Source organism: Physeter macrocephalus, chromosome 14, assembly GCF_002837175.3.
Source record: "Physeter macrocephalus isolate SW-GA chromosome 14, ASM283717v5, whole genome shotgun sequence".
Taxonomy (NCBI): Eukaryota; Metazoa; Chordata; class Mammalia; order Artiodactyla; family Physeteridae; genus Physeter; species Physeter macrocephalus.
This window is the reverse complement of record NC_041227.1, coordinates 113,876,343-113,891,850: the sequence shown is the minus strand read 5'-3', so window position 1 is coordinate 113,891,850 and position 15,508 is coordinate 113,876,343. Positions and strand designations below refer to the sequence as shown.

The 15,508-nt window shown below is 53.6% G+C and overlaps 2 protein-coding genes across 2 annotated transcripts in view; both read right to left on the bottom strand.

Annotated features, from left to right (window-relative positions):
- Window positions 1-13,069, bottom strand: part of HOXB3 (homeobox B3) — a 27,129-nt gene extending 14,060 nt beyond the window's left edge. Inside the window, exons 1-2 of the mRNA XM_024130254.2 lie at window positions 13,006-13,069; window positions 10,738-10,915 (exon numbers count right to left, since the gene is read on the bottom strand). The gene's annotated coding sequence lies outside the window, so the exon portion shown is untranslated. The remainder of the gene's footprint in view (window positions 1-10,737; window positions 10,916-13,005) is intronic.
- HOXB4 (homeobox B4) lies at window positions 12,396-15,250 on the bottom strand. The gene is made up of 2 exons (XM_007109423.2): window positions 14,741-15,250; window positions 12,396-13,908 (listed from the first exon to the last, which is right to left on the bottom strand). Exons 1-2 carry the CDS (start codon window positions 15,195-15,197, stop codon window positions 13,610-13,612), a joined length of 756 nt encoding a protein of 251 aa, XP_007109485.2. The 5' UTR covers window positions 15,198-15,250; the 3' UTR covers window positions 12,396-13,609.
- Window positions 15,251-15,508: the final 258 nt, after the last annotated feature.

Here is a 15,508-nt window from a genome sequence, read left to right as displayed (position 1 = left end):
CTCCTCCTCCTCCTCCCCACCCAGCTGTGCTCACTAATTCCTCAGTCTCCCATGGCAAAGTTAAAGGTTCAAAGTGAGTATCGGGCAGCGTGGGCAGATGGCACGCAGGGGCCAGGGACAAGGCCGGTGGGCGCTGTTGCGCGTGGCTGTGGGAGGAAAGAAAGCACAGGCTGAAGGAGCACTACTCCATGGCGAGGGCACAAGGCGGCAAAGTGTGTCCAGAGCTACCCCTTGCCAGGGTACCAAGACCTGAGAACACCGAGTCCCCTCTCCGGCTCCCTGTGTGCTCACTTGTAAAGCGATGCTGTACCCAACAAACCCCAACCCGAACACAATGTGCACTCGCACAATACACAAAACACATCTACGTGTGTGTGTGCTTTCACACTCTCCTTATACCTCACAACCTGTCCCGGCAAAGGAACAGTTCCCACCATCTCCCCACATCTGGGAAAATAAATCCCAGCGAATCAACCTGGCATTGCCTTCCACTCCAAGGAGAGAGGCTTCTCCCGCCTCTGCTCTTTGGTTTTTGGTTTCCAGAGCAGGCAGGGAGTAAACACATCTTCTCTGAAGCCATAAATCACCCCCTCTCCTACCTTCTCAGTTTAACACCCGGCCTCAGCGCAACCCCTTGTAGTTTCTCAGCTTCAAATAACCCGCGAGGTGCGAGAAGGTTCTGGCCATAGGTGGCAACTGGACTGCGGGAGCAGGGCCCAGCCAGCCCCGACCCCAGCAGATGCCCCTCACATTGCCGCACAACCCCAAGCTCCCAACTCCCGCGGAAAACCGTCTGCAGCCTCCAACCGTCTGCAGCCCTTCCTGAGCGAGAGCGCTCCCCAGGCCCTAACCGGGTCCTGTCCACACCCCACATTCCTCCACACCGCCCCGCACCCTCCGCCCGCACCGCCTCTTTAACTCGCCCCCATCTCTGTCTTCCAATGTTGCGATCGTCCTCCTTGCCGACCCGGGGGCGGGGGTTTCAGGCACCCCCAGCTCTCCACCCGGCGCCCGGCCCGGCGCCCGCTCGGCACCGACACCTACCTGTGCGGCTCCGCTAGGGCGCGGGCAGCGGCGGGGGGCCGGCCGGGCCCGGATCCCGGGGCGCCAGCGGGGGCTGGGCGGCCGGCCGCATCTCGGTCCCGCCGGCCGGCGCGGGGAGAGGCCCGGAAGCGCGCCCCGAGTCCGCCGCCGCAGCCGCCGCTTTGTTCGGCCTTCGAAGCGGCGCGCGGCCGGCCCGCGTGGGGCTGCGGGAGGCGGGCGGGCCCGGCGCGGAGCGGGGTCGCGGCTTCGCTGCGCGAGTGGGTCGAGCGGCCGGGCGGGAGGAGCCGCGTCTGCCGGGGGCACCGCGAGGCGAGGCGCGGGGAGCCGGGGGCGCCATGGCGGAAGGCGGGCGCGCAGCGGCTCTTCAATGTCACCGGCGAAATGGGTTCCATATGTCCGGCTCGGCGGAGGAGGGAGGGAAGGGAGAGCGTTGTGGGCAGGACGGGACAGGAGGATGGGGGGCGCGATGGAGGGAGCCCAGCGGCGGCCAGGGGGTGATGGGAGGATTGGAGAGACAAGAAAGGTTTTCGTTTTCCATTTTCCCTGGAGTTGTCTAAAGCTGCTTAGGCTGGTGGGAACTTTCTTTCCCTTTTCCCTTTTCTTTCCAGAAAGATCGGGGAGGGAGGAGATAAGCGAGGGTAGCATCCGTTTGTTCAGACGGGGGTGGGGGTGGGGGTGGGGTTCAAGGGAGGAGATGTGGATTGGAGGTGAAAGGGAAAGTTCTCAGGCTGCTGGAAGATCAACTTCTTCTCCCTGTCCCCGAAGAGGGAAAGAAGAGACCAAACCCAGGAGGGGGAGAGAGGCCAAGGAAGGATTCCCTGGGTCTGGGTGTGAGAGACCCACACCAAACACCAGCCCACCCACCCAACCCCCCCCCCACCCCAGCCCACCCCAGCCCAGGGATTCAGTTTTGGGAGATTCCGACCTTTAAGTTATTGAAGATGGTGGTGGAAGAGGAGTTTGAAGTGCCCAAGACATCTTGGCCATTCCAGACACTTCAGTTCCTACCCCAGCTGCCTCACACCTGATTTAGCACCCCCAGGGCCTACTCTAGTCCCCTTGTTTCTGGGATGGCCTCGGCTTTGGGCAGCTGCTGGTAAGAAAGCACAGAGTCTGGAGGAGCTTCCAGACCCTACAGCCCTCTCCTCAGTCTGTGCCTGCCCCACCCTGCTCCAAGGGGATGGGCTCTTTCTCTGCATTTCTGTCTCTATTTGTTTTTCTCTCTTCTCTTCTCTTTTCCCTTCCCTTCCTTTCCTTTCCCTTTCTCGCTCTCTGCCTTTTCTAACCTTCTCTGTGGTCTCTGTTCCTTTCTCACAGTCCCTTTGTCTTCTCACACTCTGCTTCTCTCTTTGTCTTAAGTGAATTTGAATTGTGCCTTGCTAAGGACTTAGGAGTGTCTCCAGAAGTCACTTCTGGCCTCACTTATTAGGCTGCCCCTCTGGGCAGTGTGGAGCCCTTGGCCTCAGAACCCTGTCCTTTTGGCGGGGTGGGGGGGGAAACCCATCCTTCTGCCGTGGACACATCTTCTTCTACAAAGAAGGGAGCAAAGTGAGTGGTTTCCTTTCCACTTCCCTTCTCACTTAACTCTGGTTTTGTGAGTGTGTTTGTGTACCCATCCAAGTTGTGGGGTGTCTTCTGCCAGGACAGCCTCCCCGCCCCTCTGAGGAGAATGTCTCCATTCTCCCTGTCATCCTTTCCTTGGCCTCTGCCTTGACTTCCCCCCTCAGAAAGGGATCCTGCCGCTTGTTCTCTCTCTGGGCCCTCTCTTTTTACTTCAACCTCTCTCTCCTCATCTTTCTATCTAACTCCTCTGCTCATTAAAGCATTAGCAGCCCAGTTTCTTAAAGGCACAGGGATAAACACTATAATTATATAGACAAAGTGGACACCAGCAGCGTCTGGGGAGAAGACAGAGTCAGCGGCTTTCCTAAAGCCCCTTCCATCAAATACATTCTACCCCATCTCCTGCACAGCAAAAAAGCAAATGGGGTGCGTGTGTGTGCAGAACTGGTAAGAAGCAGGGTGCTTCATAGCTAAATGAACCAAATGCATATATTTTTTAAAAAACCAGCAAACTTGCCGATTTGAAGGGTAGGCCTATATGCCTGGATGGAGGGCATCAGGCCTCACATAGGGAGAGTTAGCAAGGGGCCAGCGATTGACTAAAAGATAATGGTGGAGAGGGATGGTCTCTCTGCTTTTGTCTCCTGGGCAGGGTCTGCGTGTGAGTTGGGGAAAGGGAAGAGGAGGGGGTATCCCGAGGGCCAGAAGAGACAAAGACCTGAACGGGGCTGAGAGAATGGAGAGGAAAAGCGGGGGGACCAGGCCTCCACGTCACAGGCAGAGGCAGCAGGAGGAGGGGAGATGGAGAAGGGGGGAGGAGTTGGAATCACAGGGGCAGGGGCCTGTGAGATTGGCTCCCAGCTCTCCCCACTGGCTCTGGCCTGTCCCAAGGAGCACATCCTTCAGCCTTCTCCTGCTATTCCCCATCCTCCAAAACAGGTTGAATTCAGAAGCTACTAACACCCGCCATTCCACCCTTCATATCCCTTTTCCTCTCCAAGGAAGAGTTAATCCTTTCCCCCTCTCTCTGGCATTCTAAGACTTTGGCCTAAATTCTGGATCACTGGATTGGGGGTGAACGCACCCTCTCCACATTTACCCCCCTTCACTTTGCAGGTGAGGGAGAAGGAAATCCTTGCTTCCCACACTGAGTGTGTGTGGTATTCTTCAACACCCAAGGATGGGGGGCCTGAAGGGTATGGAGCCCGCTATCCCTCAGGTCTCTCTGCTGCCTCCTCCGGCCCTTCCCACACGCCCCGTGATCTCCAGCCCTGTCAAAGCTGCCCCTGAATCCAGACTCTCCCCAGGCCCTTTTAGCGAGGCCAGGTAATGTCCCCACCCATCCCAGTCTAGGGTCTTGGCCTTTTCCTTCTCTTTCTCCCTAAACCCTTTTCAACCCAGACTCCCAAATTAGGAGGCCTCACCTACCACCCACCCTAAAAGCTGCCTGTTAACAAGAAGAGGGCTCCGCGCCCACTTGGAGCAGAGCATGGAAGTGAGCTCCTGGACGCCAGCACTGGGGCCTAAGCCTCCACTCCAGGACGCAGCTGATGCCATGAATAATTAACACCTGGGCGAGGCATCACTAATTTTCCTGCTCAAAGGTTTACACTAGCAGGCAGAGTTAAGTATCACAGATAATAGTGGCTATAAAGTCAGTTGGCTACGCTCCAGCCAGGGAAGGAGAAGCTAGCAGCCCGGACCGAACTTGGCAAAGGCTCTGTCCCTCATCCATAACAACTTTGGGGCGCAGCTCATAATATCCCCAAAAGCCGCCTCTGGCTTTGCTCTCTACAAGCAGACCCTTCCCTACTGGGGAGGTACTGAGACCTCCATATGAAATCAGAGGGGAAAGTTACCAGCTCTCCCCCTCCCAATCTGTACCCCATTTGCTCCCTTTTTGGATGGGGGTTTAGTGAGAGGAACACACCCCATGTCCTGAAACACTCTCCAACTTTCTGAGACCACCTGATTCCTGGAACATTTCTTTTCTAGAACAACTTAGAGAACTTTTCCCTCCTTTAGCCCCAGACACATATAGTCCTTCACTGCTGAGGAAACTTTCTTTGTTTCAGGAGGTCGAAGGAAGGCTACTGGGGTGTGAATTCACTTCCTTGTTTTGTTAGACAGGAGGGTGGGAAGCCAAAGCTTTCAGCTTCCCTCCCTGCCCTTCAGCCTCTGCCTCCATTGTCTCCCCCAGTTTGGGTAGCTCCTTCCCCACCCTCAGCTCCCTGTCATATATTCAATACATCAGTCCTATAGGTTAAGCTTTAATACTATAACTGAATCCCTCCAGCCCCCTCCAGTTGCAAAGGACCTCTACTTGGTCCCCATCGACTACAAAAATCTTTGCCTTCAACTTCAGTAATCTTTTCCCCTGCCTCCACCTCTCTTGCCCCCAGGTTCCTTCTGCCTTCAGAGTTGGGTTCTTTACCCCCAGCCGGCGTCAGAGCAGCCAAACTCCTGGAGGGGAACCGCTGAAAAATGAAGCTCTGTCTGCTGCTGCAGGAATGTTGGCTCTATCAGGCTCACAAACATAATTTTTATATTAGGTCGTGGTCTTTGACTGGGTTTATATGCCAATGAGGCATTTCTGGTTTACCAAATTTATACAGATCTCACCTTAACTGATAATCACAGATGCTGCAATTTAAGACCTCCAGCTATAGAGCTTTCATATTAACTGCTGATATATTACTGAAAATCGTCTGAAATAACCAACTTCTGGGAGCAGAGCAGAGAGAGAGGAAGTGCCTCCGAGAGGGACTCTTTCCCGGCCACAGAAATAGCCCAGCTTCCACATCATTTTCTGTGAGAAATGATTTATCGAAGACATGGCCATAAACAACACAACTCACTCACAAACACACGCAGATGCGCGCGCGCGCACACACACGCGCACACACACACACACACACACACACACACACACACACACACACACACAATGGCTGGCATGCCGGCCGAGAAGCTGACACCCATATTGCTATAAATCAAGAAAAAGGTTGGAGGAGAGGGAGAGGGAGAGAGATAGAGAAGAGGAATATTCCTAAAATCTCTATGCAATGCCTCAATGGGTATAAACACACAGAGGACAGTGTGAAGAGAAATGGCAGGAAATGAAGATGGCTATTTGTCACATTTTACGACAATAACATTAATAACAAACAATAAATTTACATGGACATAGAAGACGCGGTAGGTAGTGAGAAATCCCTTCTACTTACAATACCCCAGCCCGCGGTGTGGCTCCGGCTGCGGGACTGTTTTATTGCTGCCACCCTCTCTGTCTCTCTCTCTCTCCCTCTCTCTCCCCCTCTCTCTTTTTGTTTCTCGGGGTACAGGCTTGTTTTTCAAAGGACAGTTGAATTGCACGTCAGAAACAGGGAGACCGAGCCTGCGATTTTCCTGACGAATACATATCTATTCTGCAACCTCGGCATTAATTATTTAATGAATCACGTGACCAGGAGGGGGAAGGGGGTCTTTCGATTTCAGGCTCAAAGGACCACTATGACCTTCCCCTTCAGGAGGAGAAATTTTCCTGCAAAATAGGTTCCCCCCAACCCACAAATGGAATAGTAGCTAGTTCTCTCTCCCACATTCACATCTGTATCTGCTGTATCTACATTCCCTAACCAGCCCCCGCAGAACACACACTTACCCACAGCCCACCTCTCCTCTCTCCCTTCTCCTCCTGCTTCTGCTTAGTTCGTGGAGGTGCAGAAATAGTCTGCAGGGGCTTCTGGGGGGTGGGGTGGGATGGGCGCAGAGTCCTTCTGCAAGCCCCTGCATTTCTCAGCAATCAGTTCCTCTCTCTGCATCCCCCAACTCTATTCTCTCCCTCACTCCTAGGGTATTTTAGTGGGACCCACTCCCCCTCTTCCTTAAATAACCAACAAAATTTCTAAAGAGACCAGCTTCAAAAGAAGCATTTCCTAAGTCCAGATTGTATATGTATAAAGAATGGGGCTTCTGGCTTTAATTCTCTTTTTAAAAAGATCTTTTGTGGTACCTTTTGAAAGGGCAGAAAAGGGACAGGGTGAAGAGATGACTCGGGAGCTTCCAGAGTTGAGAGTAACCACAAGGGGGACTTGTTATCGTTGTGTTGTTACTATTTTAGGGAACCAGGTTCTACTGACTGACTGAGAATATGCTCTAGAGACAAAAGACCTGGACTAAGTTTCCTACACAAAAGAAGTGGACACTCAGTCTCCCTGTACCTATGTCACATCCTGTCTCAGCGCTTCCCCAGCCCCCAACACACCAGTGAAGACAGCTGGAGATTTGAATTGGAGGGGAGGAGAGGGAAAGGGAAGAAAGAGGCTTTGAAGTTGGCCTGACAGCCCCGTCCCCATTTCCCAGGTGTTAGTACCCCTTGCTTCCAAGCAGCAGACAATGGAGACAGATCAATAGGAAAAAGACGGGGGGATTGCATATTAAAGTGTTAAACACTGGTGATGATAGGAGAAATCCAGTCCCTTGGCCTAGAGAGAGAAATGTACGCAGACTTCTTCATCTCAGATATGAACAAAACAAACAAAATATGCCCCCAAACCTTCACATACGGCTTGGCGCCAGAAGGAGCAGACCAGTTACGACCAGAATCCCAGAACCGGAGTATTTGGCCACGATGTGGGATGGGGTTGCAAAGGGAAGCAGGGAAGACATTCCTGAAGGAGCCCCTCGCCCACACTCCCAGCCTTATCTTCAGCAGCTCTGGGGCAGCCGCAGCGGCCGGTGGACCAGGAAGAACAGGCGCGTTTTGGGGAGGGGGGCATGGGGCCGAGGGGCCGCCAGCGGTTTGTTTGGAGGGGTCTGAACCAAAAGCGACTGGATGGGGAGAAGGTTGAGGACCCAGGTGCCCTAACTACCCCCGAAGAAACCGCCACCCCCGGGTGGTGTCCGGTCCAGCGGTAGCGGCAGCGCAGCCCCTGCCTCGGACACTGGGCCGGCCTGGTCCCCTCGGAATCCCTCTCCCAACCCTCGGGTGGGGGCGCCGGCGGGCCTGGGCTCTGTAGCGGGGGTGGTCGGCTTTGATTGTGCAGATACAAAACCCAGGCTGGTATTGAATTCAGCCCCGCGCCCGGCTCCAATGAGGGCAACTCCCTGCATGGTCCTGGCCAGAAAGCCACTAAAACTGGTCTCCCAAAGAAAAGCAGTCCACTAAAGTCTAAAAGAAAAATACTAGGGTAGGGCGTGGGGAGTGAGGGGGTGGGGGAGAGAAAAGAGGAGAGAGAATGGAGCATGGGAAGACAGCAATCTCTGAAACGGAGAAATTATTTTTAAGGACGAGCAAAAGAAAAGCCAGTGACACGAAGGCACGCGGGGCAGGTTCTATTAAAATGCCCACACTCTTCGGATCCTGGGAATGTCCATGTTCAAATAAACAAGCGCCCGGGCGTGAGCAGGGTGCTTTCTTGCTGCCGATAAAGCGAACGTTTATACTGTGAGAAAGGCGAGATTGATTTACGAATCTGAACGCGCCTGTTTTATGGCCGATCACAAATCCGTCAGCGCTCAACTCACGCTGGGAAACTTCCCAACTCCGCTTTCCAACCAGACCCCCCCTCCCGGGCCGCCGCTTCCCAGGGAGACCCACCACGGGCGCTGGGGCTGCCCCGGCGGCGACAGGCTCTGGCAGGACCCGGCAGCCCTACTCTGCCCAGACCGGTGCAAGTAGGAGCGAGGATGGTGAGGGCCCAGGAACTGGAGGAAGAGAGGTCTAAAGATTCCGAGGATAGAGGTGGCCGCTAGAATTGTAGAAGGTGAGCCCAAGGGGCTGGGGAGCCTGCCCGCAGCACTCAGCTCTGCAGAGGTTGGGGTCTGGGAGTGAGGGAGGGGGAAGGTCTCTCAGTTCCCACCTGTGGGGCTGAAACCCTCAAAGAAACCCCAGCCTTCTCTTTCCATTGTTTCCCTCCTCTTTCCCTTTGGTGGACCTCTAATCCTCACATTGCAGAAGGCAGGTTGTAAAGACTCAGGTGACTAGATCTTTATCACCTGGGCCTATAGAGGGCTCACAACTGGTTATCTGCCCTTATGAGTTATGGGTGTACATCGCCCCAAATATTTTCATCGCAGGAGCAGTCCAGCTTGCTTTTCTGCTCGCTCCCTTTTCCTACCAAGGCCTCCAGCCCCTGAATTTATTAAACCTCCCAGGGACAAAGGAGAGGATACCAACCAACGCCAGTTATTTCTTGCCTGAGACAGTCCCCAAGACATAGGAGACAATTTACAAAATGCAAACCAACACCCCACATACATCCCAGCAAGTTTCTTTCTCTCCTAGTCTTAACTCAAGGGAACACTTCCTTCTTCCCAGCTGGAGTCTATCTGTCTCTCTCTTTGTCTCTATCCCCTCCTAAGAGGATGGCTGCTGGTGTAGATTTTTAAGATACAGCAAGTAGAATATAGATTTGAAAAGGCTCTGTGTTCAGAGTTCACTTCTTAGCAAATCCTCCACACGTCTCTTGAAAGTTGCTGGAAACTTTGGTTAACATGGCACAGCTGTCCCTGGCAATGGTCAGAACAGCCTGCACTGACCCTTCTCCCATCTCTCTTGCTCCTCTGGTGGGGAGGTACTCCGTGGGCTCTGTGAGTAGCTGGGGTGGGATTGGGGAGTGGGGAAGGGGGTGAGAGTGATTATAGAAATAGCTTCCTAAACAAAGGGACTTCAGAAAATGGGTTAAGATTTTGTGGATTTGGATAACATACCTTGAGAGGCAGTAACCACAGTGGGGGCCCTCTGTCTCCTTAGGACCCAGGGGTTTGTCCCCCTAGCCCTCTGAAGCCCCTGGACCTCTCATATCTGCCTCCCTTTGTCTTTCTTCCCTCAGCTGCCTCCAACGAAACAGGAAAGAAGGAGGGATGAACTGGACATGGATGGCGGGGTGAGTCTGCCTGAGGGAAGGAGCTCTGCACAGAGAGAGACCAGCACCCTACTTCCCTCCCCCAGCTGAGCTAAAAAAAAATTTTGTTCCTTTTCTCCCCGATGGACAGTAACAGAAAAACAATCCAGAAATTTCAAGATAGCAAAGAAGGGGTTGGGGGGGCTGGTGGGGGGTGGAGAAGATGGGACATACAACAGCCCAAGGACCCCTCCCTGCGGAGGTGTGACTTTCCCTTCTGGGCAGGAGGCAAAAGCCAACACAATGTCCAGTCTCAGAGAGGTCAAGGGGCTTCCGAGGTCATTTTGTGGTTCTAATACTGAGCTAATCGCCTAGAAAACGTGGCCTCTCCATGAACTCTCTCTCCTGCCAGCCTCCTACTTCCAAAGCCTCAGTGAGCCCCAGGGAAAAAAGGCCAGCACATTCTGGTCTGAGGCAGAGCCCACTGGCTCCCTCACCTTCAGAAGCGGGGCCCCAGAGGGGAGAACAGAGCCCCCAGACCAAGAGAGCAAAAGGAAACCAAACTAAACTCTGAGCCTCCAGGAAGAAGGAAGGGAGCAGAGTGGAAGAAGAGGAAGATTCCAGCATCAACGAACCTTGCCTGTGAACACAACAGTTTCCTGCTCCAGAGAGTTGCAAATATTTGTCTAGAATCCCAACCTAGACACAAAAAGAAAAACTGAAGACATCCACCTATACCCCACTCTGAGGTTGGGGCATTCCATCCAAAAATTGCATTCCATTTTTCCAGGAGGTGGCAGTGACAACTGCTCACTGGTAAACAGACCTGTGGGACACCAGCTCCCAGTGTAGACAAGCAGAGTCACGGAACCCACGGGCCACATGTGCACCTCACCTCGCCACACACACACACACACACACACACACACACACACACACACACACACACACACACATGCTGGGGCTCCCAAGGCCCTCCTGCATTTTCTAAAACCAGAAAGCACTTCTGAGCTGCCTCATAAACAACCTTTTCTGGGGTTTTTCTGGTGCCTAACACCTCAGTCCCAATCAATTCAAACACTCTCCAGGTGTCAGTCCCTGACCCAAGCATCTGTCATCATAAAAGGCATCAAACCTGACCAACCGTCCACCATAAAAACCCCCGCAAAGATAGCTGAAAAAGAAAAAGGAGGCGAGAGAGTGTTTCTTCTTTCCCTAGTAAAAAGAGCTCATAAAACGATTAAAAAAAAAAAAAAGCCATCCCAGGCGGGGGCTTTGTTACCTTTGAGCCTCTCGCCTCCTCTCGCCTGAACTCGGCGGATCCCATTCATGACGAACCGCTTCTTCCAAACTGAGAGAAAAAAGTTTTCAGCTTTATGGTTCCAAATTTTTTCCCCCTTGCAGATCCGGGAGTGGCGGCTAACACTTTTTTCCCCCAACAGCCGGTCTGCGGAGATTTGCTGTTGAATAATAACAAAGGAGAGAGGATACGTATTTAAAGAAAAGAAGTGATTAATGGTTTTCTGTATAATTCTCACATTTTTCTTAGCTCTTGTCTACACAGAATGGCTGTGAACTTTAAGCTCCACAGAAATCTTTTTTATTCTATTCATACCTTCCTAAGAGCAGCTTTGATTTGGTTCTATAGAGACATGGGGGGGCATATGCTTTTTAAGAACTATTTTCCACTCTAGAAGGGAAGGGCCGCCGCATCCCTTGGCAGCTAAACATCACACCGCGATTCCACCGAAAACAAAGCTCGCCACTCTCAACCTCCAGGTCCGGGCGATTTGCTACGAGTCCCCCCGCAGCATTGAAACGAGCGGTTCAAACGCCCCTTCCCGCGCGGTGGACCCCGGCCTGGTCTCTCCCGGGCCCTACCCAGCCTCAGACGCCCAGGAGCTGCACATCGGAAGAATGCGAAAGAAATAACAGTAAAACGCGCTGGTGGAATTGGTTATTTTTATTTTCTGAAGGGAGATGGGACCGAAAAACGACTTTTAAATGCATCTGCTCTCCCGAGCCCTGAGCTTTTGGGAGGCGGGATGGCTGTACCCGGAGCCACCACCGGACCAGAGCCCCGAGGCCGGAGCCCCCAGACCTTAGAAGTTCTCTTGGGTTCAGCCCCAAAGCGGCCCAAGCCTGACAGAGCTTCTGAGGGTCACCTGCACCCCTCCCTTCCCCCACTCCATTCTAGGGGTGACTGGGACCTCAGAGACAGAAAGCTATTTGGTCCCCAGTCATACTTTCGATACTTTCTATGAGAAAGAAAATGAAAATTAATATAGGAGCAGGGCTTCACAAAAGAGGCCATTTGTCTTCTTGATTATCTATTTGCTTGTCAGAGTTTGAGCTATGGCACCGGCTAGCTCCTTTGTAATATAAAAATACTCTGAAAACCTGCAAACACCCAGAAACATCTGTGCAAAAAATTAGACTCATTAAAGCCTTAAACACCTCAGAGGAAAACGATACCTTCTTACGCGGGAGGAAAGAGGCCGGCCGCTCAGAATCCTCTCCCGGAACTTTAATAAGCAAAGAGCTGTCTGTCTAGAAGGAGACAGCTTTAACCGCATTTTATTTGCTTATGACAAATAAATCACTATATGAAAGCCTTTGTCATACTTAAGCCTCTTGTGTTCTACAATGAAACATTTTCCCCCCATTAGGGATTGGAGTCAGCCCTCCCAGTCCTTTCAATCCATTTTTGGACTAGAGGGGAAAAATCAAAAGCCCCAAACAAAACACACCCACCCCAAAAGGAAAACAAACCAGCCACCACAATTTGGAGTCCTCTGAGATACAAATTCCCAACAGATCCTTTGAAAAAAAATTCCTCAACCACATAAATGTGCAGGCGAATGGACTGGGGCGCCTAAAATATACTCTGGGAGGCATTTATCTGCATCTTTACATCAAGGTTTCAACAAAAACACGCCGTGCTGGTCACAAGAAACCAAACATTTATTTCTATTGTCACTCTGTACAGGACACACATTTTCACGCCAACAAAGGATTCTAGACTCAGGCAGCCCCAGAACTAAGAAGGGTCCTGGTTTGGAATGTCAGAAAGAGCATAGGAGAGAGGACGCACATGACATAAAATAATTAATAATAATAATAATAATAATAATCAATGCAACAATGATAAACTGTGGGAGAGGTCTCCGTAACCTCATCTCCCAGGTGGGAAGGGCATTTTATTTCCTAGTTTCACATTCACTTTCAGTCTAGAACAGGCCTCCACTGTATAACTCCAGATTGGCCAGAGGGCTCTGCCCAGCTCCCAGAACGCAACTGGCCCCTCACCCCGCCAGACACGGCTTGACCTTCCAGAGGAAGGCCCTCCTGGTCTCTGGGCCCTCTCTTCTCTTGGACTCAATTTCCCTGCCCTGCTCCTGCGTAGCCCAGGCGCGCATCCCCCCGCCCGCCTCCACTTGTCCCCTTCCTGTGGTCCCTACCCCAGCCCCGCAGTGGAAGGGGGTGAGCGACCAGCGTCCCCATGAATGGGCACGGAGGGGGAGAGAGGTTGTGTGCGTGTGTTTGTTACCGTGGCCAAAACACTGCTCTATCTGGCAGTCAGAGGATGCTTTCGCTGGGTTTCAGGAATGGGGGACAAAGAAAAAAAAATCCAGAGTGTCTTCCAGCAGCGGCAGCAGCAGAGGCGGCGGCGGCGGCGGCGGCGGCGGCCGAGCCGGGCCTCATTTGTTAGCGGGGTGTCGAGGTAATGGTCGCCACCGAGGCCCGTCCTCTCCTCGGCAGAGTAAACAAGACAGATGGGCCTGGGCCTGGCGTGATTAAAGATGAAACGTGGATCCATCTTCACCAAAGCTGAAAATGAGGAGTGCAGCCTCCTCCTATTTCTCTTTCTGTCTTTTTCTTTCTTCCTTCTTTTTTTTAAGGAAGAAAGCAAGAGACTTGAACCTTGCTTCTGGGGGGCCTCGCCCGGCTCCCTATTGTCATTTCTATAAATAAAGCTTCCCCTCCCCCCTCCTCTGCATTTATTCGTGTAAATAGACAAAGTGGGGGGAGGGCAGGTAGGCTTTTTCGGACCCAGGCCTCAGGGTCCCCTCCCGCGTCTCCCCCAACCGCTCCACCCCCCGCGCTCGCAACCCACCCCCGCCCCGAGGTTCGCGGCTCCCACGTGGGGGACACTAGAGCGCGGGGGGCCCTCCGTTGGGCCGGCCAGGGGGCCCTCCGGCTGCGCCTGCGGTGCCACCCGAGCGGATCTTGGTGTTGGGCAACTTGTGGTCTTTTTTCCACTTCATTCGCCGGTTCTGGAACCAAATCTTAATCTGGCGTTCAGAGAGGCAGAGCGCGTGGGCGATCTCCACCCTCCGGCGCCGCGTCAGGTAGCGGTTGTAGTGAAATTCTTTCTCCAGCTCCAAGACCTGCTGGCGAGTGTAGGCGGTCCGAGAGCGCTTGGGCTCCCCGCCGGCGTAATTGGGGTTTACTGGACACACACAAAGAGAGGGAGAAAGAGAAAGTTTTATTGCCCCGAAAGGGAGGAGGGAGAGCCCTTTCTTCCAGCTAACACAGTATCTCCCTCCCTCCCTCTCCCGCCACCTCTTCTTCCTCCAGAGGGGGTGGGGATGAAAGAGAAAGCGGGACCCCAGGAAGAGAAAGAGACCTCTAAGTTTTGGAGGATTGTGTGGTCACGACATTGTTGTTTGGGTGTCTGGGGGGGAGTGAGGAATCTTCACAAGGTTTTAATCGCTCCTCTCTCCCCGCACGTGGCCTGGGGCCCGGGATGGGAGAATGAGGGGTGAAAGAGGGAGGGGGCTTCATTAAACCTTTCTTCTGTTAGTTCCCACCCTCTCTGCTCAGATTCCAAGCAGTGCCTGCCCCCAGTAAAAACTTTTGCCCACTTCTCAAGCCAAGGAGCCAAACTAGAGGAAAGAAAGGAAAAAAAAAAAAATACAAGGAGTTGACTCAACTCTCAGCTTAAATACAGATTACCTCCTCCCCCTTCTCCTCCCCCCGCTTACACCCCTCCCCAATTTCCAATTTCACTGAGACTGCATCTCCCTGGCGAAAAAGTCGCTAGTGAGAATGGCAAAGAGGATGGGGAACTGACTTCAAAGGCGCGGGGCCCACCAGGCCATAAAAATTTATGGGGGATGTAATTATGTGGCTCTGAAAACAGGCGACCGTAAATCTCCGGCAATGGCGAGTTTATAGCGGGGACAATTGGCTTCCCCTAGCTCCCCCCCACCCCATGCCTCGAGGTCCCTTTGGTGTAAAGCGCCGGGGGTGGGAGGGGGAAGGGGTGCCCACGCACTCACCCGTGCTCACGTGAACTTTGCGCATCCAGGGGTAGACGACGGGCTCTTTGCACGCGGAGTGGGACGGGCTGGGGTGCAGGGGGTTCTGAGCGCAGGGAGGCGGCGGGGGGCTGCTGCTGACCGCTTCGCAGCGCTGGCCGGGCTCCGGGAGGAGGGCCCCAGAGGGCGGCGGAGCGGGAGCCCGAGGGGACAGCCCGGGCGGTGGCGGGGGCGGCGGGGGCGGTGGCGGAGGCGGCGGGGGCCCAGGGTCCCGGCAGGCCGCGTAGCGCTGCACGGTGCACGCGGAGCGCCGCCCGAAGCCCGCCTCCGGCTGGAAGCTGCTCTCTCGCCTCTGGCCGCCAGCGTAGTACCCCGGCGAGTGGTCGCTGGGTAGGTAATCGCTCTGTGAATATTCCTCGCACGGAGGGAACTTGGGGTCGACATAGTTTGAGTTGATCAAAAAAGAACTCATAGCCATTAATTTCTGGGAATTGTCCACAAAATATACTAAAATTTATTCCGACCCCTGACTCGTTTTCCTGTTTCCGAAAGCCCTCCTACTTACTGTCAAGTGAACAAAGTTAGGGGCCCACGTGATCCTCAGAGCCAATGGCCGCTCCGCCTGCGATTCCCGGATAAGGAAATCTGCTCACCCGGACCCTACTCCAGCCAAAGAGGTTTATTTCCCCTTCTTCTCTTCCCCCCTCCCCACCCAACACCAGGATTTACATAGGGCTCCTGCGGGGCGACCGCCTCCTCGCTTCTCCTCACCCGGATCGGGGAGAGGGA

Excerpts from the sequence above, each read along its gene's own strand:
- HOXB4 (XM_007109423.2), bottom strand. The coding sequence starts at position 15,197 with ATGGCTATGAGTTCTTTTTTGATCAACTCAAACTATGTCGACCCCAAG. Across the intron at positions 13,909-14,740 it reads CAAAGTTCACGTGAGCACGG|TAAACCCCAATTACGCCGGC; the intron begins GTGAGTGCGTGG and ends GTGTGTGTCCAG.